Below are 23,889 nucleotides of genomic sequence, written 5' to 3'. Positions count from 1 at the left end.
GGTTCATTCAGTTATAGGAAAACAGCAAACACACTCAGAAATAAATAAATAATGCTCTGAAAAAATAGGATTGCCAGACGTGTAGGAATGTTTCTCTAGGAATCTTACTTTTTGCAGAAGCTTGTTACCTTCTTAGGAGAAGTTACCTGGAAGAGTACAGGTGCTCTGCACCACTTAATGATGCTGGCAACACCAAGATACACTTGAAATCAAATCTTGGTAACCTTGTTTGCATTTTTATCCCGAGCTGAAACCAGGTGCATTTTGACTCAAAATATTGCAGTTGTGAAAGGACACACCTTTCATTTAAAGGAACAAGTAATGGTTTTGCCATTGATACCAACTGAACCTAAACAAAAACATACTGAATGACTAATTATCACCTCTTCAGCTTAAAAAGCTGATTGTTTGCCAAAGGTTTTTCAGACCTATAGTATAGAGTGACATGCAAATTTTGCCATAAGCCTAAATTCTTGGTCTTGGTCCACAAGACTGAAGTTAAGGATATTCACTTTGTTCTGCTGAGGGATCTATCCTTTAGGCCACAATTCAACATTCAGGTTTTTGCCTTACCATTCCGCAGAAGGTCTCTGGTGGATTTCCACATGTTATGTCTGGTGGATCCAGGCTCACTTTCACATATTTCATCATATCTATGGCTTCTGGCTGACAGGCTGTGTAATCCCAAAACTTCCCTTCATCTGTGTAAATCTGGGTCTTACACACATCATAATGCCCCCAAGCAGAAGTGTAGTGCTGTATCACCGACGACACAGTAACCCAAAGGGCATGAAGTGACAAGAATCTTGACAAATACATCTCTAAATCCTTCACAGGTGCCTTGACAGCTATAACCAGTAGCAATCAAAGGTGTAGTCTATATTATACATGTATGTACACCAGGAGTTGCGAGTTACTGTAAAAACATGTTCCGGACCAGAGCAGAAGAGTTAGGTTACAGTGGTTGCTTTTTTAAAGTTGGAAACTTTGGTGGTAGCCTGGCATTACAAAGAGATGTTTTTCATCTGAAGGATGTCCACTGCCTTAAAAAGAACGTATCAGGGCCTTAATCACATACGTAAAGGACGTTCAAAATCAGATGATAGCTTAGCAATGCTGCCAGTCTTCAGCTGGGTAGTCAGTAATCCTGAGCGATCCTCCTCTTTCGCAGCTCATGAGGAATGGCCAGCCAAACCGATAAATCAGTTGTTGGAGCAAAACGATGAGCATCTACAGGCCTGTGTCTAACTGCCATCAATCATTCTTTTCTTCTGGCACCAGCACCCTTTTAGAAACAATAAAAGTAAGAGTTATTGTCCAAGAATCAATGCATTAGAAAAATATACGATATGTTGACATTTCAAGAGCCTTTGATACAATATAAGGTAAATTGGAATAATCTGGATAACCTTTACTGGAGGGGCTTTTACTGGAGTGAACAAACTACCGGAATCACTCATCACCAAAACTATTTTGACATGAAAGATTTAACTCCTCTCTAACAAAGACAGATATGTAGCATTCTCAGTGAGTCCTGAGTCCCTCTTTCCCTTGGTTTATTTGCTTCAGAAATGGTATTTCCATCTTGGCAAAGCCCGAGAGCAAGAAATAGCCCTTAAACAGCTTTTGAATTTCATAACCAAAAGGGGGATAGAAGCCCCCAACCCACCAGAGGTAGTGGATCTTTTATTACAGCGACAAAGGGCTGACAACAACTTGTGTGCTTTTCATCTCTTGGAAAGAAGGCCTGGGAGACAGCTCCAAGTGTCTAGTACACGTCTCAGCTTTTGTTAGCTTAATAAGAGAGATATTATGAGCACACTTCTGTCTCTTTGGATTTTTTCTCATTAGTACTGGAAGAGCTTTGCTTCTTTTGTTTAATTGTGTTTAATGACAAAGATAACAGTTGGCTCATTTGCAGCTTATAATAATTTCCTCTTTCTATAGGCCTTCTGTATTTTCTTTTTATTATTATTATTATTATTTTAATGTCCTTTTATGTGTCAATTTCCAGAGCAGAAGCCATCCTCTCAAACCCCCTCTGTTCGCAGGAGAGGGACATAAAACACTGTGCTGTAAATTAATTAAATGCTACAACTATTTTTTTTTAAATACAAAATCATGCACAGAACCATGGGACAGAGATGTTCACCTCAGGCTTAATCAAGTCCCCCTCCCCCCCAAAAAAGCATTCTTTCCTGTCCTCTGGGGTGGGCAGATGGTCATCGGGATCTACTGATAGATCTCTGTACCAGCAGTAGATCGGAAAGGGTTTCTGACTGCCAGTTGTTAAACAGTACCAGCAACAAAATAACTTTTCCCACCTAAATTAATGAAAAGTGAAATGAAGAGAACTGCGAGTGGACTTTCTGTGGAGGGGCTGTCAGCTCATCTCAGTTCTGGTACTGAAAACAAATTCCTACGGCATCTTCTGCTTTGATTCTAATTATATGTCCTAGTAAACAACAACAACAATATAGATTTGACAAGCTTGAAGTCTGCCCAGCCCTGCTCTACCAGATTTTAGTTAAGTTGTGATCAAAAGTTCCCAAAAGCTTTGGATGGGATGGGGTGGGGAGTTTACAGGCTCCAAGAAGTAAAGGCATTCCACACTTGATGGTGACATCTCTCTTGGATTTTGCACACAGCTTGTGCATATGTGTATATAATATGATGTTTGAGCTCAAAATCTGTGAAGCCCTTAGCTTTAGATGGTGCCAATTGGTTCATGGATCCAGAGTATCTGCAAGCAAATCAGATTGTTCCAACTTAAGAGTCTAGCACCTGGAGAATGGTGTGGCCCCTGAAAATACGAGTTTAGTTATTCCCTGGTACAGGCCACAGTCCTCAAACCTATGCTGGGATGGAAGCATTTCAATGTGCCACTCTATTTGCCTTTAATGATGCTTTCTGAATGTTGGGAGCCTGATCTACACACTTCAAGGGAACAAGGAGCTGGTTCTTTCTGGCAATTTCCCCCAAGATGATGTGTTTAATCATATAGCCCCATTCTTAACAATCTGTTATTAAGCCACCATCCGCCACCAGCTCTCCCAGAGCTCTTCCTTGGCATATGGAAGTACGGTAGCTGTGCTTCATACAGCTGCTTACCTCTGTTTGTCAGTTTTGATCTTCTAGCCAGTTGCATTATTGAGACTATGATGCCACATATATGAAAAAAAAAGCTCCCCGCATTATAGTAACTTCTTACAGCTCATTCCAGAAAACATCTACTTCCAGGGAAAGGGAACCTGGTCTTCAAAGCGATTTTTGCAAACAAGTTCCTTCTATTCAAAGAAGGCACCGTCTTGAAACTGAACTTAGCTACAGAGACTACGCAGTGCCAACAGATGGCTGAATTGTGTTTCCATAGCAAATTACAATAATTGCCTTATGGACGCAAGTGCAATTTCCTATTATGTTCATTTCATAAAATGGTATTGTACAGCTGTTACATGCATTGCATTGCATTAGAAAGTGTTCTGGCTACTTGAATTTCCTTCCAGCAATGAGCTGCACAATGTTGGAATTTTAAATTGTCACAAACCTAGAAGCATTTTTATAATATATGTATTTTCCAACGAACATACCTTTAAAACCATACCATTTTGTCCAACGTCTCCCTTCAGTTTTGGTATGCTTAGTCTTGTGTAATCATCACCAAGCCATTTCATGCATTCATTTGGTAATTTAGAAACCGCGTTTGATTCATTTCAAATCTGCTGTTTTAGAGTTTCTTCCATTGTAGAGTCCAAAATGCACCTTTTTAGAAAGAAGGCAGATTTCCTTTCCCCGCTCCCATTCATCGTTGGGGTGGGGAAGGGTTTACTAAAGAAATAATTCACTTTTTCGGTCTTATTTGATCTTTTCTTTAAGAAATCAAATGTATGATTACCAGGAAAAAGCTATATATAATGAATGCTGAAATGATGAAGTACCTTTGTGAATAAAAAGATGCACTTCTGCAAGTAAGCTCTATTATTTTCAGGACCCTTTACTCCTGAGCAAATGTGTGCTTAAATACCTAACCTTTCTTGCGGAGCTTTCCTTTTTTCCCATCAAGATGTCAGCAGACACACAAAGCACAAATGCAGAAAGTGGAGACTAAGAGCAGCATTGAACACTACCCCTCTTCACTAGGCTATACCCTTTCCCCTGTATAATGAATCCTCATTAAGGAAAGTTTAGAGTCATGATGATGGTCATTACGCAGAATTATAGACTGTATCATTGATCGAATTTAGTGTGCTGACAAGGGGAAAGTGGAGAAGATTCTTCAGGTGATATGAGAATCAGACAGATACCAGAACATGTGAATGGCATGTTTGACAAGAGGCAGCCAATTATAGCTTAAATTTCTGGCACCTGTCCGGTACATGATTAATAGTTTTTCATTACATTACAGACATATTATTAATGTATTAAAAATGTCATGCTTTGGCAAAAGCTAACGCAGCATACCTTAGCTGGTTGGCAGCGTCTCATTATTAATGAGCTCTCAGTGACACAGGGAAAGATACTGACTTAAGATCACAGGCTAAGGGTCGTCAGTGTTTGGGGCAACAGCATCACGTGACCCATGTTGCATTTATGCATGGGAGGGGGGGAGAGCAACTCATGAAAGCCACGTCTCAGATACCTACAGTCGTAATGATTTTATTTTCTTGCACGAACTCACAAATTTCCACTTTGATCCTAAACAGAACAGCAGTTTATTTCAGTACAGTTCAAATAAGATTCCTAGTTGAACTTCCTTAGTATCATAAACTTTTTGAACATTAACATCGGTAGTGGAGATAAGGAGCTTTGAAGAATCAAGTAGGATTCCGCCACCCCCCACCCCAGCATTTTCCCAATTCATATTTGATCTATAACAAAGAAGTGCAAATAACTGACAGACGTCTGGTGTTGTGAATCCTCCCAAGGGTTTATAACCTCTGCCTACTATCCAATCATGCAACCTACCATATTAAACTGAATTGATCCACAGCATCTCACATACAAAATCTAGCTTCTTCCTTAGTTGAAGGAAAGGTAATTGCAATCTGCTGGAAAAATAAATGGATTATGCTAACTGTATTCAACAGAGCCACAACACACAGTGCGTTGGAGCTGTCCCTTGTTTCTGATAGCTCATCACTCCCGAGGTACTTTGACCCTTAAATTTTCCACCTATGCCCTATTCTCCAGTATCTGAAAAAACAACAACCAGCAGGCATTTCACACCCCACCACCCCCAGGAGCCAGCACACACATTCCTAACTTGCATTTATCGTGTCTTAAAACAGTGATATTAATTGCTTCGTAATCAGCAATCTATTCTTAGGCATGGACAGGTAATCGATGCCCAGCCTTGCATGTTGCATTCATTGCGCATACCAAATTTGATACCCCAGCTCAGACACCAAAAGCGAATGCCAGCTGTAATTAATTATTATAAAAGAGAACTGTCAATTCTCATTAGCATTTTGCTGGCAAATGTAGCTTCTTGTAGTAGGCTTGGTCACTGGGAACAGCACCATCTTCCCACACTCGCAATAATAATCATCTCATTATAAAAACTGTCACCCAAGAATGAGATGATCAGGGATGCTGTCAGGAGAACTCTCCAGGTGAGGGTTGCCTCTACTACTTGTCTTGATTTTTATTTTTAAAAGAGTTAAAAAAAATAAAGAACCCAAACCAGTTCTAGTTATATTTACTTCAAAAGAAGTAAAGCGTTTATGCATTTTAAGGAAGTGTGGTCAGGTTTGCAGCCTTTCGTTACATTGTCACATGCAAATCAAACATAACTTAGTACTGTAGATAGCTTGGTAGATAGATAATGAAGCCATAAAGCAGATATGTGTCAACTATATTCTATGCTATTCTCTACAGATTTTCTTTAAAAACCTTTCATGGCATTTTGGGTTTTCTTCAAAGGCTCCAATAATACTGTTATGAACACAATCCAGAACGTGCAATAAACCACCACAATTTTCCACTCCCACCACCACCACTCAGGAAATCAAATCTGGTAGGGTAAGCCAGGATCTCGGCATTTAAAACTAGCCCACATCTTAAAAAATAAAATAAAGGTCAAGCTCTGTCAACTTTGGAAGCTAAAAGGGAACATATATATAAAATAGGGTTTGCACTTTACCTCCTTGGATGTGGGATCAAAAATGGAAAATGCCAATTTTGTACGACTATGGAAACCTGGTGTATGCGAAACCTCTGCATTTAGAACTAGCCCACTGCTTTTCATAAATACTAAATTAGCTGCTGAACAAGCAAAAATAGGACCATATGGATAATTGGGTATATGCTTTATGCCCTTAGGCTTGGAAAGTAGTAAAATACATTGGGTTTGGGTGAAATATATAAGAGGATTTTGATGGTAAAGAGTCTAGCTTTTTTTTATTAAAAAAAAGCAATTAAAATTTTTGAACTGTGGAACAGTGCAGATATTTTTCCCTTGGGAAGGTAAGAGGGATTTTTGGAATTTTAAGTTGTAAGGCGAGAGAGAGAGAGAGAGACAAGATTTGAAATTTAATCACGAAAACCAAGGGCTCTAAAGCAACCTAACCCCCAGTGATGACTGTTCCGTTTTTTCTGTCTTGCAGCATTATCCGGAAAACACAGTACACGAATGCCTCATAGCGTAGCACAGTATTCAAATTGGAAGGAAAATGAATCACATGCTTTCATTCGAGGGCAATATTATCAGTCACTGTTGGAAGCACGTATTGTTATAACTGCAATAGATTGCTAAAGCGCCTATCCTTCATTTAAGTAGCTGCTACAGAATAGCCTATTGCTTGCAACAGTTAGGCACAATTACCAGGGAAAGATTGGTGCCTGCACAACATAAGAAAAGTTGTTGGAAAGTAACAAACTGTGGCAACAATCTTGCATGTAGCAATAAAACCCTGCGTACAGGATGGCTTCTCACGACACTCATAAGAAAATTTTCCAGCTGAATTTCAATATTCGTTACCACTTAAATATATGCAAGGAATTGGCTGCCGATAAGCTAAAAAGCCCTGGCTTTGCTTAAAATAATAGTAATAATTCTACACCTTGGATCACAAATGCAGTTGCACTTTTAAATATGATTTAGGCGTGACAATTTGAGAAAGAATGAATATCCATCTCTAACTGCGAACTGCTGTGGAAATAGTTCATACAGGATCCACGATGATTCAAATGACACATTTTGTGGTGTACTTACCCAACTCTCTTGTTAGGGTAAATACAGAAATCTTTCAAGTTCCTAAAACTTGACAGAAAAGTATGGGCTGAATTTATATGATGTTATAAGTGACTTCCAGGAACACATTTCGAGTCTAACAAGATTGTGTTATGAAATCTATTTGACAGAATCATCTTTTACATATCCACTCAAGGATAAAGCTCAATTAAGTTCGCTGTGGCTTACTTCCAATTAAGCGGGTTTAGGATTGGGCTATTTTCAAACAGATACTAAAAACAAGGAAACCTATGAGGAAAGGGGCCTGGCAACCCACAATCTGCACCACTGCCTTATTTATTCCCCTGCTTTCATATATTTGGAAAACAGAAAGATGAAGAAACAAATATTTATCAATATATGGCTCATACTTTTTCTTTAAGGGAACAAGATGTAAAGCATGCAAACTTTTAAGAGTTGTTATCTGTTGAATACACCTTTTCATCATAGCTCACTGTCATCTGATGCTTTTGTTTTTGGGGGATAAACTCATTTTCCTCTCTCACCGCCCCACAACCCCAACACTTATATCTGACCGATTTAGAAATATTGTATTTCATTTCACATCAGAATGAAGACCCAGTGGAGTTGGGTTTAAGCCACCTCTCCCAGTCTTTTTGCTGTATTTTGAATCACATTTCCTCCCTGCACAAAAATTTTTATTCACAGAATAACAGAAAAAGCTACTCGGATTCAGAATGAACGGTGCACTTTTTTAACAGCTTTGGCTCAGATGATCCATTAAAAAAGTAGTCTGTATTTAGCAAACATATTCTAGTTTCTTATTCCTACCATCATTAAAAAAAAAAAAATTCCAGGGAAAGATCTCGTGCTGAGGATAGCCCTTTTTCGTAAATTGCAACAGTGAGGTTCTCTCCCTTGTTTAAATCTTGTGCCATCGATTCTGTGATTTTAAAATGAAATTCTAAGCTAGCAAAGGTCCAGGGCAGGAAGGTAACCGATTGAAGGTTTCCTTATGAAGCAGAATTTAATTAGATGGTTCAGAATTGAGGACACCCCACTAGCAGAACAATAGATTTCAGGGGAGACGGTGCCAGCCCAAGGAGTACATCTCTAGTTTCATTGCCTTGGCAGAAAAGATGCCTGGATCCCCGCCACCACCACTGAACATATTCGTTGTTTGATAATAAGAGGTCAATTGCCCTCTTTCCTAGAAACAACCCCTCTGAAAGACCCCCCTAGCACATTTCCGCCCTTTCGCCAAGATTGCAAATCTGGTCGCCTTCTCCACGGAAGACCCTCCCGGACGAACGGCAGAGGGCGCAGTTTCTATTCGTATCTAAGTTTGATCTCCTTTCCCTCTTCTAAATATCTCTTAATTGGTTACTGCGGGGAGGAGGGGGGGTGGCGGAGAAGAGGAAACGCCAGAAAAGCACAATAATTCTGCTTGCTACGGAAATATGCATCTGAAGACGCTGCATTAAAAAAAAAAAAAAGTACATGGGCAGATAGATGAACACCCGCTTCCTCTGAGCAAACCACAGCGCTACATCCAGATCCAATGCCACCGGAGGCTCCCCACTTTCCATCCCTCCAACCCGGGATAGAAAATAATAATAATAATAAAAAGAATAGAGCATCCCCTTCAGGTAGCCCTTTGCACGGTGGAAGGGAAAGAGGAGGACGCAGCAGCCAGTTAGGTGGGAAAGTCCCAACAAACCTCGGATGGGATCTCGTGCCTCTGTGTTTGGCCAACAGAGAAGTTTCCCCCGGGCAAGCTGCGAAAGGGTCCTCGATCTTTTCCAGCTCTGGGATCTTAAGCAAGCGAGCCGAAGTGGGGAGAAACCTCGTTTTGGGGTGGGGAAGTTTACCCCTTCCTTCCTTCCTCCCTTCGCACAGCGCCGTCTGGAGGGCGGGCAACAGTTTTACTCACCGTGCGGGGCAATCGCTGCGCGCGTCGGGCAGGAGAAGACGCCGAGGCCGAGGAACCGGGCGCCGCCTTCGCTCGGGACCCCCTTGGCGGGCGCAGGAGTCTCCAAGGCTGTGGTGCCTCTCCGGCAGTGCAGGGACGCTGAGGGGGAAAAACGAGGGCTGCCCCTCACTGGCCGCTCCTCCCGCGTGCCGTTGCCGCCGCCGCCGCCGCCGCTCTCCCTTCGCAGGCGACGAGCTAACAAAGTTACACCTCACGCCCGCCAAAAAGAGAGACTTGCGCGAGCGAGGCAAGGGAAAGCAAAGCGAGCCTCGGGCTGAGGCTGGGCGCTCCCCGTGCGCGGCGCCCGGCGGGGATTAGCCACTCCTCTGGCGCGGCCACTTTGGAGCAGCAGCAGCAGCCCAGCTTGGCTAACAACGGGGCGGGAAATCCTGAGGCAGAGGGAGGGACCTGGCTCGGACAGAGGTGGCGGGAAGGGCGGCGCGGGAAGACGGCGTCCCTTCAGGCGTCCCGCTCCGCAGGGACTTTCCCGCCCTTCCCCGGCCGGCTTTTCCCTCAGGCCGCCGCACTTCTTGGCGTCAAACTTTTGGCGGGCAGGCGCGGGGCGCGCGCTGCTCGCCCGCCGGCCGCGGCGGCTCCAGGTGGCGCGGCTGCTCCCGTCGTGCTGGTGGCGGCGGCGGCTGTCGCTGCGGGACCCCCCCAGCTTTCATTTTATTTTCGGCCGCCGACGTTGAAGGTGCTCGGAAGGGACATAAATCACCGCAATTAGCCTTGGCGCCGACCAGAGCCTCCTCGCCTCTCCCAGGGCCCCGCTGCCGCCGCCGCTTCCGGGGCGCGTCGCGGCGCTCCAGTCAGAAATGTCACTGCACATCAGCGTCGACGGCGAGACGCGGGGAAAAGTCCATCGGATGAAATATACATGCAACACACCCCTCCTCCTCCTCCTCTCTCTCTCTCTCTTTTGCAGGACTGCAAATTCTCCTTGGGTACTACTCCTACCGGCAGCTCCTGGGCGCTCTCCGCGGCCCCTGCAGTGGCGAAAAGAAGCTCGCAAACTTAAGGACAGGACGCGATCAATGCGAGAGGGAGGGCGAGCGGCGAGGAAGGCGCAGAGGGGGTGGCACCGCCGTTTCACTTAAAAGCAATCTCCTCCTGCAACTGGCAGCGACGAGAGAGATTGCGAACCTTATACCACCTCCGGACCTGAGCGCGCCGAGCGGTCCTAACGCCGATGGTATCACCAGCCGGCTCCGGCTCCAGCTCCCCTTTTTTTGCTTACCACCCACAGCGTCTCCGGCACCTACCACGCCCCTCATTCTCTCGCTTTAACAATGCACAGGTGTTTTCTAACACACACACCCCGTCACAGTCGTATCCATCTTATTAAGAATTAAGTCTGATTGCTGCAAAGCTGGGTGGGTGGGATTTGTGGCCCTTGGGATGTTGTTGGACTCCAACTCCCATCAGCCCCCTAGCCAGCTCAGCCAATGGTCAAGGGGGTTGGGAGTTGCAGCCCAGCAACAACTGGAGGGGAGCAGGTCCCCCCCCACCTCTGGTGTAAATGGCACGTCACTTCCAGGTAAAGTTAGTGATTTCCAAAGGTTGAGGGAGTTGGGTAGGTTAGCCTGAGAAAGAGGAGATATGCTAGCCACCTTCAAATTTCAAAAACGGCCGTCACATGGAAGACTAAACATCAGAAAGGGCTTTCTGATAGAAGAGCTGTTGGACAGTGGGACAGATTTCCACTGGAGGTTTTAATGACAGATGGATGGCTGTCTGTCATTGATGCTATAATTGAGATTCCTGACCCCTGGGCTCCCTTCCAATTCTTTGCAACCTGAATCTCGACCATCACCATACCACACATGAACCACTCCTTGGTCATGTAGGTTCTTCATAGTTCCCTGGAGCATTTGGGGTGCTTCACACTTTGCTTTAAAAATCCTGGCACCTAAATGAATGCCCAGCACTGCCACTTGTGAATGGTGCACTCATGTATAAATCCCCAGGGTTTTCTGCATTTAACACTAGCAGTCGTCTGGAAAAGGTTTGGGCCACACCTTGCCTGTTTCCTTGCGCTGATGTATGTGTCTGCACCCTTTGTGACTGATGGTGTCACATTGACATTTGCTCTGATTGGTTTTATGTGACGTGATGAAAATTTTTGAGGCGACAGCCTCCTTCATATAGTCCTGATTTTCCTCTAAAGAAATAGGTCGTGTAGGTGACAATAGAGAATAGCACAGCTGAAGTTAAGTTCTTTAATGTCCCTGTGATTTCACTGGGAGAGGACATGCCTAGCTCTTTGACTGAAACCAAAGGCACACCTATGCATTTCACTTTGGTGGCAGAGCCATAGCTCAATGGTAGTCCATACATTAAGCATTTTTCAGCATTTAAATTCCAAAAAATGAGGGGTGCTAAAAAGTTGTAACATGACTTGGGAACTCAAAAGCTGTGGTTAAATTAATACAATTTAGTTTTGTTTGGTAAGTGAATTGTGTGTAAAATTTCACAGAAATCTTTAAAAATGATAGCCATGTACTTGCAGTTATATTATATATTAATATGTATCATCATCATTATTGAGCATTACCTAATGTTTTCAAAAAGAAAAATTCAAATTATTTGGTTTTCCAATAGCAGTTTCTGTGCTTTCTCATCAGATGCAGACCTACCAAGCTAAATGTTGTCCAGTCGGAAAAATAAAAGCAGATTTGAATTTCTCACACTCTAAAACATATTTTTAAGACTGAAGAAATTTGCAAAAATAAAGTTATACCCTCTAAAATGACATGCCCTAAGCAGGAGTCTCAGATTCAACCTCTGGCAGGTAAGGCAGGGAAGACTCCTGTCTGCAGCACTGTCACCTCTTGTTGACAATACTGAGCCTTAAGACTCACAAGCCTGAAATCTAAAGTATGTATGCTGCTCATTTATTACTGGTGATACACTTTATTTAGAATACTCCTATGACACCCTTCAGTTCAAAGCTCTCAAGGCAGCCATTAGCCACATGATCAAGAATACAACAGAATAATACCATTCCTGCTATAATAGTGAACTCGTCTGGAAGCGAAATTGGGCCACCCAGAAGTATGGTAGTGGCTTCTGAGTACTTGAAGTAGGTGCTAGGAGTGCAGAAATGCAGAACATGACATTCGAGGGCTGGGGGGGGCACCCTGTGTGTCATGGACTTGTGAGCTTACAGAATGCCAATTAATTGAGGGGGGCTCTAAATCAGAGGTGGGAAACCTCTGGGGCTGATAGGAGTTGAATAACACCTCAAAGGCCACAGGTTCCACATCCCCATTCTAATTAAACCAGAGTTTATTCATCTTATCAAAGGCAAAATCAGACCTGCTAAGAACCAAACATGGTCCATAAGACTGTTACAAGGAATCAGGGACCCATTCATGTTTCTCCTATGTAATTGTGACAGAATCACTTTCTCACATCATGGTTGTCATAGATCCATTGTCTTTCACAAGCTCTTGATGGCTACTGCCTCTCTGGATGTGTAGGTAATCATTCACCACTATGAACTTCACATTCCCAAGATATGTAAATGTTCACATGTAGATCATATTATACTGAGCTTTACTTCAATCGTCTATCATAGTGAACTTAAATTCCTGACTTCTGTTAACACTTTTTGGCTGACGTTTAGCTATACATTTGGCAGTACATGGCACATTTGGGCTGACCTCCTCCTCACTACGTTTATGGCATCCCTTAAAACATTATTGTTCCCAGAGCACAGTGACCCTAACTGTATGTTCTTGGCCTTGATTCTTATGTATTTCCTGAAAGTCAAACACATTTTTCTTTTCTTCCTTGACCAGCCAAATTTGCTTCCCTTGGTACTGATTCCTTTGGTCCATGCATCAGCCGTGCATACTTGCCTATTAGCAAAGCAAACCATTTTGTTTGCTACAACTGAAGCAAGAAAAATCAGCATACCATGGTACCTCAGGTTACATACTCTTCAGGTTACAGACTCCGCTAACCCAGAAATAGTACCTCGGGTTAAGAACTTTGCTTCAGGATGAGAACAGAAATCGTGCTCCGGCGGCGCAGCAGCAGGAGGCCCTATTAGCTAAAGTGGTGCTTCAGGTTAAGAACAGTTTCAGGTTAAGAACGGACCTCCAGAATGAATTAAGTACTTAACCCGAGGTACCACTGTACAGCTAACCTATGTCACATGTTTTAGTAGCACTTTCCTACAACTTCGCCAGTTTTACAGAGGGAGAGAGTAATTGTCAGTACGTTGGGGCAGTGGCGCTTACCTAACCTCTTGACAGCTGAGTTGCTCCTGCTTAATGGGAGGGTGAGGTGCGAGGTTTCAGAGCTTGGCACAGTGCAAACATACCAGCAGGGGCACAAGATTGTGTGTGTGTGGGGCCTCAGGCAGTGGTGTGCATTGAAGATTTTCATAGGGAAACAGAGCTAGAGGCACCAGCTGGCGAGGGCAAGGGGGGGGGGGCTAACATGCAAGTGAGCATTGTGCCTCCCACCCTAAGCATGGCAGAAATTTCCCGAGCTTTGGGAAGGAGGTGCCTGGCGATCATTTAGGGGAATAGCCTAGTCCATTGACTACTTGCCTCTGACTTCGGGAGTACAGAGATGCATACTTCCATAGAGGACAGCTGTATCAATGGGAGAGTGGGTCAGGGAAACAAAGCAAGTTTTGCTCTCACTGCAACAGTGTCCCCAAGCACAACACTTTACTGTTTCCCATAGGAAAATTGAGAATGGCAGCCTTGATTTTGGTGTAGCTTGCTTCGGGATTTTAGCTGCGGTCTTTGTTCTCAGCCAAGTTATAGCAAAGCTGTATCTATGCTAAGTGTATGTGTCAGAGTGGATTATGGGAATCTTCTCACTTCCCAGAAGTACAATAAAGAAAAATAAAAAAATGCTAGGTTAACTATTCCAAGCTTGCTCTTTGTGTCTGAAAGAAAAACACGGCACATTATTGCTATATGGTACTATAACAGTCAAGGAGTGCGGACTGCATTAAGAAAAGGTGTTGGAAATGAAGGATAGGATATTAATGGTCATCAGTTGTACCTCTGACCCTGACATACTTCCATCTCAATTCAACAACAATAGTTCAAGAAGAAAAATGCAACAGCCCATGTCCCTGGCTCCCAGGGCTGAGCTGGCTCATCTGATTTCCCATTGATTTATTTTGCCCTAACTCAGCTCCCAATTTGCTCAATCAATAGGCGATTATTTGGCTATTGATCCAGGCCTGTGTTTTTAGTGCCTGCAACAGCTTTATTTGCTGCTCCCAAGGGAAGAGTGGGGAGTGACCAGGGGGGAAGGGGGAAATGGTGCTAGAGAGAGAGAGAAATGTCTTAATCCAGTGGATACAGGATTCTGCAGGAAAAGAATGTCTGCCTGGAAGAGTTGGGACAAATAAGAGTTCTGTAGCACAATAAAGACTAACAAAATATTTGCATGCCTTCTACCTCGCAGATACACACACATATATAGAAAAAGGTGTTGGTGCAAAGGACACTTTACAAGATGTGTACAGTCATACCTCATGTTGCATCCACTTCAGGTTATGTGTTTTCGTGTTGCGTCCCGCGGCAACCCAGAAGTACTGGAATGGGTTACTTCTGGGTTTCACTGCTCGCACATGCGCAGAAGCACTAAATCATGTCACAGGTGTGCAGATGCAGGACTTCGGCTTGCGTCCGTTCCGTGTTACGGACGGGTCTCCGGAACGGATCCTGTATGTTTCATATAGTTTTTTAAAAAATACATGCCTTCACCTTATTTTGTGAGGAGTTCCAATTGATTGGTATAATGATGGGAACAAGCATATATTTCCCCAACCAAGATAAAGCTATTGTAACAGGTCTTTATTGCAACAGTACTTTGCATTGGATTCTCTCTCTCTCTCTCTCTCTCTCTCTCTCTCTCTCTCTCTCTCTCTCTCTCTCTGTGTGTGTGTGTGTGTGTGTAGAGTAGTGGTGGTGTAATGATCAGATAGTAGAAACACTGGCAGCCTGGTTTTCCTCATCTTCTCCTGACTGCTGCCAGAAAATTATATCAAGAAACTTGGGTCTGAAAGAAAGCCTCCCCCTTCCCCGCCCATCAAATTGACAGTGAAAGGTTGTTGGACTCGATTTTACCTAATCTCCTTCTCATCTTGGAGTTATTTTTTCCTTGCCCCCACCCCCCTTGAGGGTAAGAAGATCTTCCCCATTCCTGTCTGTGGAACCTTTGAGCAAGACATCTCCACCTAAAAACTTTCCAGTAGATATGTGCAAAAGCCAAAAAGAGGGAAATAAATAGACTTCATTCCAACTCCCAGTCTAGGCTCCTTGTTTCTCAGGGCTGGAATGAAAAGAAACCACTTCTGTGTGGGGCTGTGGTCTCAGGTAACTTCAGAAAAGCTCATCAAGTTAGATTTTTTTTTTGAGGGGGAGGGGAAGCCACTTTCCTCATCTGATCCAACCCAAAGGAGCGTACCATAGCTTGCCAGCTCATCTCCCATAGGAATGGGGGGATATATTCAGTTTGGTGTGTGTTTTAATGGGGACCTGCCTAATTAGCACTCCCTGAAACAATATGTAAACAGATTCACAGCTAGCTCTTGCAATTGCCACCCTTCTGAATTTTGTGGTGCACTTCTCCAGCCAGAGAGTGTGCACAAAAATGCATCTATTAGTGAAAATAGCATACAAAGATCCATTATATTAGGCAGAAAGGCTGCAAAAATGTGTGTATAGGGCAAAATTGCACACAAATATATGTATATAAGAAGTGGACATTTAAACGGTGATGGGTTTTCATGAGGGCTTTTTTTTTTAGTCACAAACTGATGTGGAAATGTGGCAAGCTGAATTTGAGATTGGAAATGTGAGAAGCTGAGAGAAACTGACAGATTCACCCATCCAGACCACCTGACCCGACCCAGATCAACTTTGGACCACACAAGTCTCAGTTGCCTCTGTTTACCAGTGATGGCTCCTGTCCCATATAAATCACTATCTCCATCTTCCTTTTTCACCTCCCTCTCCCAGGTTTTAAATGTTGTTAAGTAATTGCTAGAGTTGTCATTTTCTTTTAGAGAAGAGCTTCCTCCAGAGTGTCTTTAGAAGTCAAGTGCCTTAGTGGCAGATGCAAATTCTTTCATGGGGAACTCTAAGCCACTGCATAGAGCTCAGGCTGCTAAGTCACGCCTTGGCTCTGCACATTTTGTACTGTCGATAACAGGTTGGAGGCTGATAGTGTTTCCCTAACCAATAGGACAAAACACTGTTTTGATTTTTCAAACAGCGCATGTCAAGTTGCTGATGCGTACAAGACCATACAGCAGATGGAGTTGAAAGATTTAGGAACATGTGATTGGGAACTGCCCAGGCAGCCAGGCTTATTACATGTTGGGGTGTTACAAGCTTGTCCTCTGAAATTTTGGAAAGTTCATTAATTACATTTATAGCCTTCCTTTTTTCTGTCATGGAGCACAAAGTGGATTTTACAGGGTTCCCGTGTGATTTCCCTTTCAGGCACTGACCAGACCCTGATCCGTTTAGCTTTGGCAAGGTTCCTGCATCAGGTGCCTTCAAAATACTATATCAAGAATGTATGCAATGACAGCAGCGAGGATACTACTGGCCTATAGATGGAAAGAAGATAAAGTTCCAACCAGAGAGGAATGACTGATGAAGATGATGGACTATGCCGAAATGGCGAAAATGACTGGGAAAATCAGAAACCAGGAAGAGAAGAATTTTAAGGAATGGGAAAAATTCATAATGTACTTAAGAGAAAATTGTAAACAACTAAAAACTTTGACAGGATTAGAGTAATGCTTGTAATGTACAAAAAACAATGGAAAAATGGATAATATTCTTTTAACAACTTAGAGGAAATAAGATAAGCAGATGGAAAATTGGATTGATAGTGGTAACCATGGAAGGGCAGAGAGAAGTCAAGGGATGCAGAGGTGATTGCTGTGTTTGAATTTAAATTTGTTATGTAAAACTTAATAAAAATATTATATATAAAAAAAGAATGTAAGAAGAGCCTCCTGGATCAGGCCAATGGCTCTTCTAGCCCAGCTCCCTATTCCTGCACCCAATTATTTGCCAAGCTAAAAATATTAGAAACATTTATAGTTTGAGCAGATAAGAAATTAATTGGGGATATATATGCGCCAAATATCCACTTTGAGCATTATACACTCTTTCAAAATGAGAACATTAGAAGTATAAATTAGCACCTCTCACTTCTCTGAAAGTTTGCAAAAGGGCATCTTGCTTTCTGAGAAACCATATGCCTCCCATGAAGTGTACTCTAAAATCAACAGAAATAATGTTGAACTAGGTAACAGGAAGGCTAGGAACGCATACCCATGAGCCTTCACCTCAAATGAAACCAAAGCTACAGTGTCAAACCTGCCTCCTATTCCTTCCATTTTTGTGTATTGGGAATCATATGGTGGAGACCACAGAGTCAGTCTCATTGGATATGTTTGGTGTTGGACTTAGAACCAAGTTCTTCATACAGACAATTCCCAGTTTAGGTGCATCAGAATGTTGCATGATTGCACACCTGCGCACAGCCCCAGCCCCAGAAGATGTTGCGAAAGGGGGTGGAATGAGGTGGGCCAGGGCAGGAGAGGCACAGGGTGCGGAAGGCTTATGCACACTCCGCTAATGCACATGCAGAGAGGGGATGTCCGGAACTGAATCTCCGCACAAAAAGATTTACATGTATTTAAGGGCTTATCCACATCTACCTTTTGCCTCATGCTTTCTAGGCATAGGTCTGCACTTTCCCCATCCATGCCCAAGTGCTTTATTTATTTTTGCCCCTGCTGCTTTCCCCAGGAATACTCAATATTTACTGCTGAATCGGGGCAAACAACAATTCAGGTTAATGAATTTTTACCTGGACCATCTAGGCTGCATAGAGGGCTCATTCCTACTTCTTTTTGCACCATACTTTCCAGGAACAGGTCTGTGCTTTAAAGCAATCCATGGAGAATCCAAGGGGAAAGGAGGAGAAATTAATTTTTTGGATTGGGGTTTATGCTTTCTTTTAGGATAAAAAAAGGTAAAGGGACCCCTGACCATTAAGTACAGTCACAGACAACTCTGGGGTTGCAGCACTCATCTTGCTTTACTGGCCGAGGGAGCCGGCGTTTGTCTGCAGACAGCTTCTGGGTCATGTGGCCAGCATGACTAAGCCGCTTCTGGCGAACCAGAGCAGCTCAGGGAAACGCCATTTACCTTCCCGCCGGGGTGGTACCTATTTATCTACTTGCACTTTGATGTGTTTTCGAACTGCTAGGTTGGCAGGAGCAGGGACCGAGCAATGGGAGCTCACCGCACTGCGAGGATTTGAACCGCCGACATTCTGATCAGCAAGCCCAAGGCTCAGTGGTTTAGACCACAGCGCCACCCGCGTCCCAATTCTTTTAGGATGCCTGTTCAGATTTTGTGTGTGTGTGTTGTATAGATTAAGGTCAAAGAGATTTTATCAGGTAGAAGACAAGATTCTTAGAAAGGTTTATAGCTTCCATCTCTTGGAAATATTTGAGATTAATTTAATTTTAAAGCAATGCATATTGATAATATTTGTTGTGCCTGCTATAACAACAACAACATCATCTTCATCAGTGCATGTCACATAAATTATCTGATACCCTCCACCTTTATTTTATCATTACTATTGCACCCTGGGCAAGAGGAACTGTGTGTGCATGCTCACATTTACCCATACACAGAATCAAGTGCATTTGGCACACTATAATCTAAGTAAACAGTCAAAGGCCTCCACTGCAAAACCCTGATATTCTGCTGATTCTTTGTCCTTTCCTGCAGATCTTTAAGCTTTCCCCCTGGGGAATGGAAAGACATGGCCTTTCCCCAATTAATTTTTTAAAAAACCAAACAGGTCTATGTATTAACTAGACAGAATCATCAGGATTCCTTGCTTGTCTTAGTCTGTAAATTCAATATAACAGACTACTGGGAATAGAGTTATTTAAAAAAAAAGACGCTAAGAAGATGCTGTAATCAAAAACTTAATGAGCTGTGTATAATCTGTCAATAGCAGAGTGATAAATGGATAAATGGGGTATCACGAAAAACATCAATGGCAGCTTTGTTCCGTCAGAGGCAGAACTGGTGAGGAAATGCTTCAGTACAATTGCCACTCATTTGAATGATGCTAGAGAGACCTGGATTATAGTTTTAAATATGGCCTTCCCCAAGTGGCTCGTGTGAGATTTTCCTCTTGAGTCTGTAGTACATATTTTTCAATGGTTGCATGTGATTTTTTTTAATGTAGGGATTTCAGGCAGAGTATCCCCCCACACTCCATGTCAGCAAAGCATGGGGGGTGGGAATGTAAATTTGAAGTGGATTGAAAATCCAGTTTAAAAAAGGCTGAGAAGTACTTAAATATCTATCAACTCTTCTCCATCTGTGCTATACTGTAGTTGACACAAATGTGGGGAGAAAACTCACAAATTCTCTGTTTAATTCTGATTGCAAGAATTCAAGTGTTATCTTCCCCTAATCTCCTGTGATCTCATCAAACTGTGCACTACCTGTTTTGACCTGGAGTAAGTATGCCTGTGAAACAACAGCTTAGAATTTATGACTGCTAACACCACAAAAACCATGACCGCAATATAGCCTAGAGTGAAATACTCCCAGGAGCAACATTAAAGGAATGGCAGGAGAAATAACTGATTGTAATTCAAACAGGAAAATTGACTATCCATAGATGGGATCTAGGAAAGAGAATTACTCCCATAGGTTTCACATGTAATTAATTTTAATAGGGGAAAGGGCTAGTATTTGAGCCTTGAAAGCACCACAGATCCAGTGACTTGTAAGGGACTTGTTTGTTTCACCATACAGAAGGCCAATTCACATGGCCACTTCATGTGTAGTCTGCAGTTTTCTAATGGTAAAGTGTTCCTGCAGAAGCATCCATATATGGTTGACTTTCAAATCTCCAGCTTTTTAAAATGCCTAATAAATGCTAGGCTCACCTAATAACAATGACTGCACATACACACGGAACTTGTTTTTCCAAGTTAGTATACTGCATGCTTTTCCCCCCTCCTGGGAGCTTGTGTAGAGTGAATAGGGATGCTTGATGGATTTCTTCTTTGCAAATTCTGATATGAACTGCCTGATAAAACCCCCCTGAACTAATGTATGGGGATGAATGAAGTGATCCTTTGAATTTCACACTTCTTCATTTTTTTAAAAAATATTTATTAAATTTTATAACAATTAATGATACAAATCTCATTCATTGTGTTATTTACCGGTACATACTTCTTCAGTTTTTGTGATGCTCAAGGGATATACCAAAATGCCTATCAAAATGTTTATTTTAAGATAAAAAAAACATTTAGACTGGGTATCTCAAGAGAAAATGTGTATGCATTTATTTATTTATTTTTAAAAATATCCATTAAAATTGCAACAGATTCATGCAAAAATGTGTCAGGATAGACTTAGGAGTGGTCACATCAAATTGGCCAAAGCTGTGCTAAATAATGGGCAAAGTCACACCAAAATGATGTTTCGGTCCACATATTGATTTAAAATGGTGCCTGGTGTCCAAACAGTGATGAAATTCATTGCCCACATCTTGGGAACCCATGGACCAGGTTTGCTGAGGCAGCCAAAGCCATGCTAAAAATGGGCAAAGTCATGCCAAAGTCAAGTTTTGGTCCGCCATCTTGATTCAAAATGGAGGCCAGTATCCCAACACCCATGAAAACCACTGCCCACAATGTGGGAACGCTTGTGCTGAATTTGGTGATGCTATCTCAAGAGGCAACTGAACCTACAGAGAACAGATGGGCAGATGAACTGACTGACAAACCACTTTCCAAGAGTACATAGATGGACAGAAGATAGATAGTAGACAATGGCCCTCAATGAGTTAACAGAGAATTGGCTAATTTTGCATAGCCCAGCAGTCTGAAAGTTCAAACGATAAACATTTCTCAGCATGAATAACCTGAAATGCATTTCAAGAAAGTCATTAAAGACACTGGTTTCTAATACATTTTGCAGCTTCTTCATGCTGAGCAGTGCAGAAATGGGGGGACGGGGGTTTACAACTAAGTGTCACTTTGTCACTGGACCATCCCAAAATGTGCAATTAGAATCTGGTAATGAATAATAAACTGCAGGGTCTTTGTATGTGCCTATCCAGAAATTATAGTTCCATATGCTAATTATGAGCATTAGCATTCCAAAATACATACAATGTGGGACTGAGTATCTTAGCACTTATCCACAAGTTCTCCTTCATGTTATATGTTACCTCAAACAATGCTTACAAGGAAGAGGAAGAGTTGTACATAGCCTGATCACCTCTAAGTTGCCTGTCTGTGTATAGACCTGTAATGACTTTGACCGTCTGAGGGAACACCACTCATGGCACCCCACCCCACAGATGTCTGAAGATGACAGGCCCCACTGACTCAAGGACCTTGACCACCCACTCCAAATGGTTTTTAATTGTATAATCCCATGTAAAAAGGTAAAGGGACCCCTGACCATTAGGTCCAGTCGTGGCCGACTCTGGGGTTGCGGCGCTCATCTCGCTTTATTGGCCAAGGGAGCTGGCGTACAACTTCCGGGTCATGTGGCCAGCATGACTAAGCCGCTTCTGGCAAACCAGAGCAGCGCACGCAAACGCTGTTTACCTTCCCTCCAGAGCGGTACCTATTTATCTACTTGCACTTTGACGTGCTTTCGAACTGCTAGGTTGGCAGGAGCAGGGACCAAGCAACGGGAGCTTATCCCGTTGCGGGGATTTGAACCGCCGACCTTCTGATCAGCAAGTCCTAGGCTCTGTAGTTTAACCCACAGCACCACCCGCGTCCCATAGTTCCATGTAGGAGCCTATAATTCACACACAGTGAATGAGGCTGCCACTCAATGAAGTGTTAAAAAACAATGCATTTGATAACCCAACAGCTAATCCATTCTATTGTTCTGGAGTAACATTCCATGTGATTAGGGTGTATCCTGGCAATACTACGAGTTTCTATGACCTTATTGAATTGCATTAATGTTTTTGATGAGTTTGTTGTTTACTTTATATGCTATTGTGTTTCATATCATAGTGTTGCATTTTTGTTTTTTTAAATGCTATTGTGATTATTTTAAGCCGGTTTGACCTCAACATTTGCTGTAAGGAAAGCAGGATGCAAATATTAAGTAAGCTCAGCTATGGAAGATGATAGCATGGTGCCCTGAAAACTGTCCCAAACCTCTGGCTTACCTGGCAGCAAGAGAGTATGCCAAGTTTGAGGGTTAAACCCCACAACAAAGTCCAAAGGTCAGGATACACAGTCCAGAGTCAAACCCAAAGCACAGTCCCATGGGCCCATCAACCTAGGCAGTCACACAGACCCAGCATCTCAACTCTGCTGCCCTTTTATACTCTACATGCTGATTGCAACATCTGGTGTTGATGAAGCATGTGGTCCTCACCTGTTCCAAGCCTACTCCAGCTGAGGAATCACACACCTCCTCCCAGAGCTAGTGAGCTTCACCTGGCCAGTTAGAGAGCTGGGCTGTGGGCCCTTGCCTGCCTCAGCCTCTTAAAGTGCCCCTCCCGCTGCTCCCTATGCTTTAGACCAAGGGTAGGCAACCTAAGGCCCGGGAACCGGATGTGGCCCAATCAGCTTCTCAATCAGGCCCGTGGGCGGTCTGGGAATCAGCGTGTTTTTACATGAGTAGAATGTGTCCTTTTATTTAAAATGGATCTCTGGGTTATTTGTGGGCATAGGAATTCGTTCATCCCCCCCCCCCAATAATGTCTGGTCCACCACATGGTCTGAGGGACAGTGGACCGGCCCACAGCTGAAAAAGGTTGCTGACCCCTGCTTTAGACCAGGCATAGGCAAACTCGGCCCTCCAGATGCTTTGGGACTACAACTCCCATCATCCCTAGCTAACAGGACCAATGGTCAGGGATGATGGGAGTTGTAGTCCCAAAACATCTGGAGGGCAGAGTTTGCCTATGCCTGCTATAGATACCCATATACTTGCCATCCTCTGTCACCCTGTGAGTGACATCCCCTTCCCCATCTCCTGCTTGCCTTGGTGTACCCCAGCCCTGGCAAAACCCTTTGCCGTGATCCTCTTCCTCCTCCTTGTCATCCTGCCAGTTCATAACAAAAACAGACATTTTCTGCTGTTGCCCCTGGTAGAGGCTAATGGGGCAATTTGGGCAAGGTTGTATTCCCAATGCTGCACACTACTGCCAGTTACCAAAAGGGGGATGGGCAAGGCTGTAGAGAACACAGGACTTCCGGGTTAGCGCCTCCAGCAATGGCGGATTTCCTCTGATTGGGAGGAATCCGCTTCGTGGGAATTAGAGTCTGGACCGCCACGGCGAGGCGGAGACCCACCAGAAACCACAGGTGGGAGAAGCCTGTGGACGTGGGATTCGGCTGGCACCTTTTGCGCCTCCCCTACTCACGGGGAAACCCGGTTTCGGGGATCCGGAGCGACGTGGGGTGAGCGGCACGGTGCTTCGAATCGACTGCTCTTTTCACGGAGTGAAGCCGCATTGCTGTTGCCGGAGAGCGGTGACTTTTTCCTGTGGACAATTGGACTTTAAACAACTACCCGTGAGTAGAACGGAAAATTGGACTATGAAACATCTTAATTTGGCACCGAAGTGGGAAGGTCTAAAGAGGAAGTCCGCCTTCCGCTTTTGTAAATAGATTGAAGCAAACACATTGCAAGCT

The 23,889-nt window shown here is 43.4% G+C and overlaps 1 protein-coding gene across 11 annotated transcripts in view; it reads right to left on the bottom strand.

Moving 5' to 3' along the window:
• NTNG1 (netrin G1) overlaps positions 1-10,761 on the bottom strand; it is a 212,801-nt gene extending 202,040 nt beyond the window's left edge. For 3 of the 11 annotated variants that reach the window (XM_081195015.1, XM_081195013.1, XM_081195014.1), the window contains exons 1-2: positions 9,126-10,756; positions 574-1,285 (exon numbers count right to left, since the gene is read on the bottom strand). In XM_081195015.1, the coding sequence (XP_081051141.1) occupies positions 574-819 (246 nt within the window). In that variant the 5' untranslated portion in view covers positions 820-1,285; positions 9,126-10,756. Of the gene's footprint in view, positions 1-573; positions 1,286-8,912; positions 8,991-9,125 lie in introns of those variants that run through there. The other 8 variants (XM_081195011.1, XM_081195010.1, XM_081195009.1 and 5 more) reach the window with 7 other exon arrangements.
• Between the last annotated feature and the right edge of the window lie 13,128 nt (positions 10,762-23,889).

Source organism: Podarcis bocagei (assembly GCF_964188305.1).
Source record: "Podarcis bocagei genome assembly, chromosome: 5".
Lineage (NCBI taxonomy): Eukaryota > Metazoa > Chordata > Lepidosauria > Squamata > Lacertidae > Podarcis > Podarcis bocagei.
This window is presented reverse-complemented; position numbering and strand designations above follow the sequence as displayed.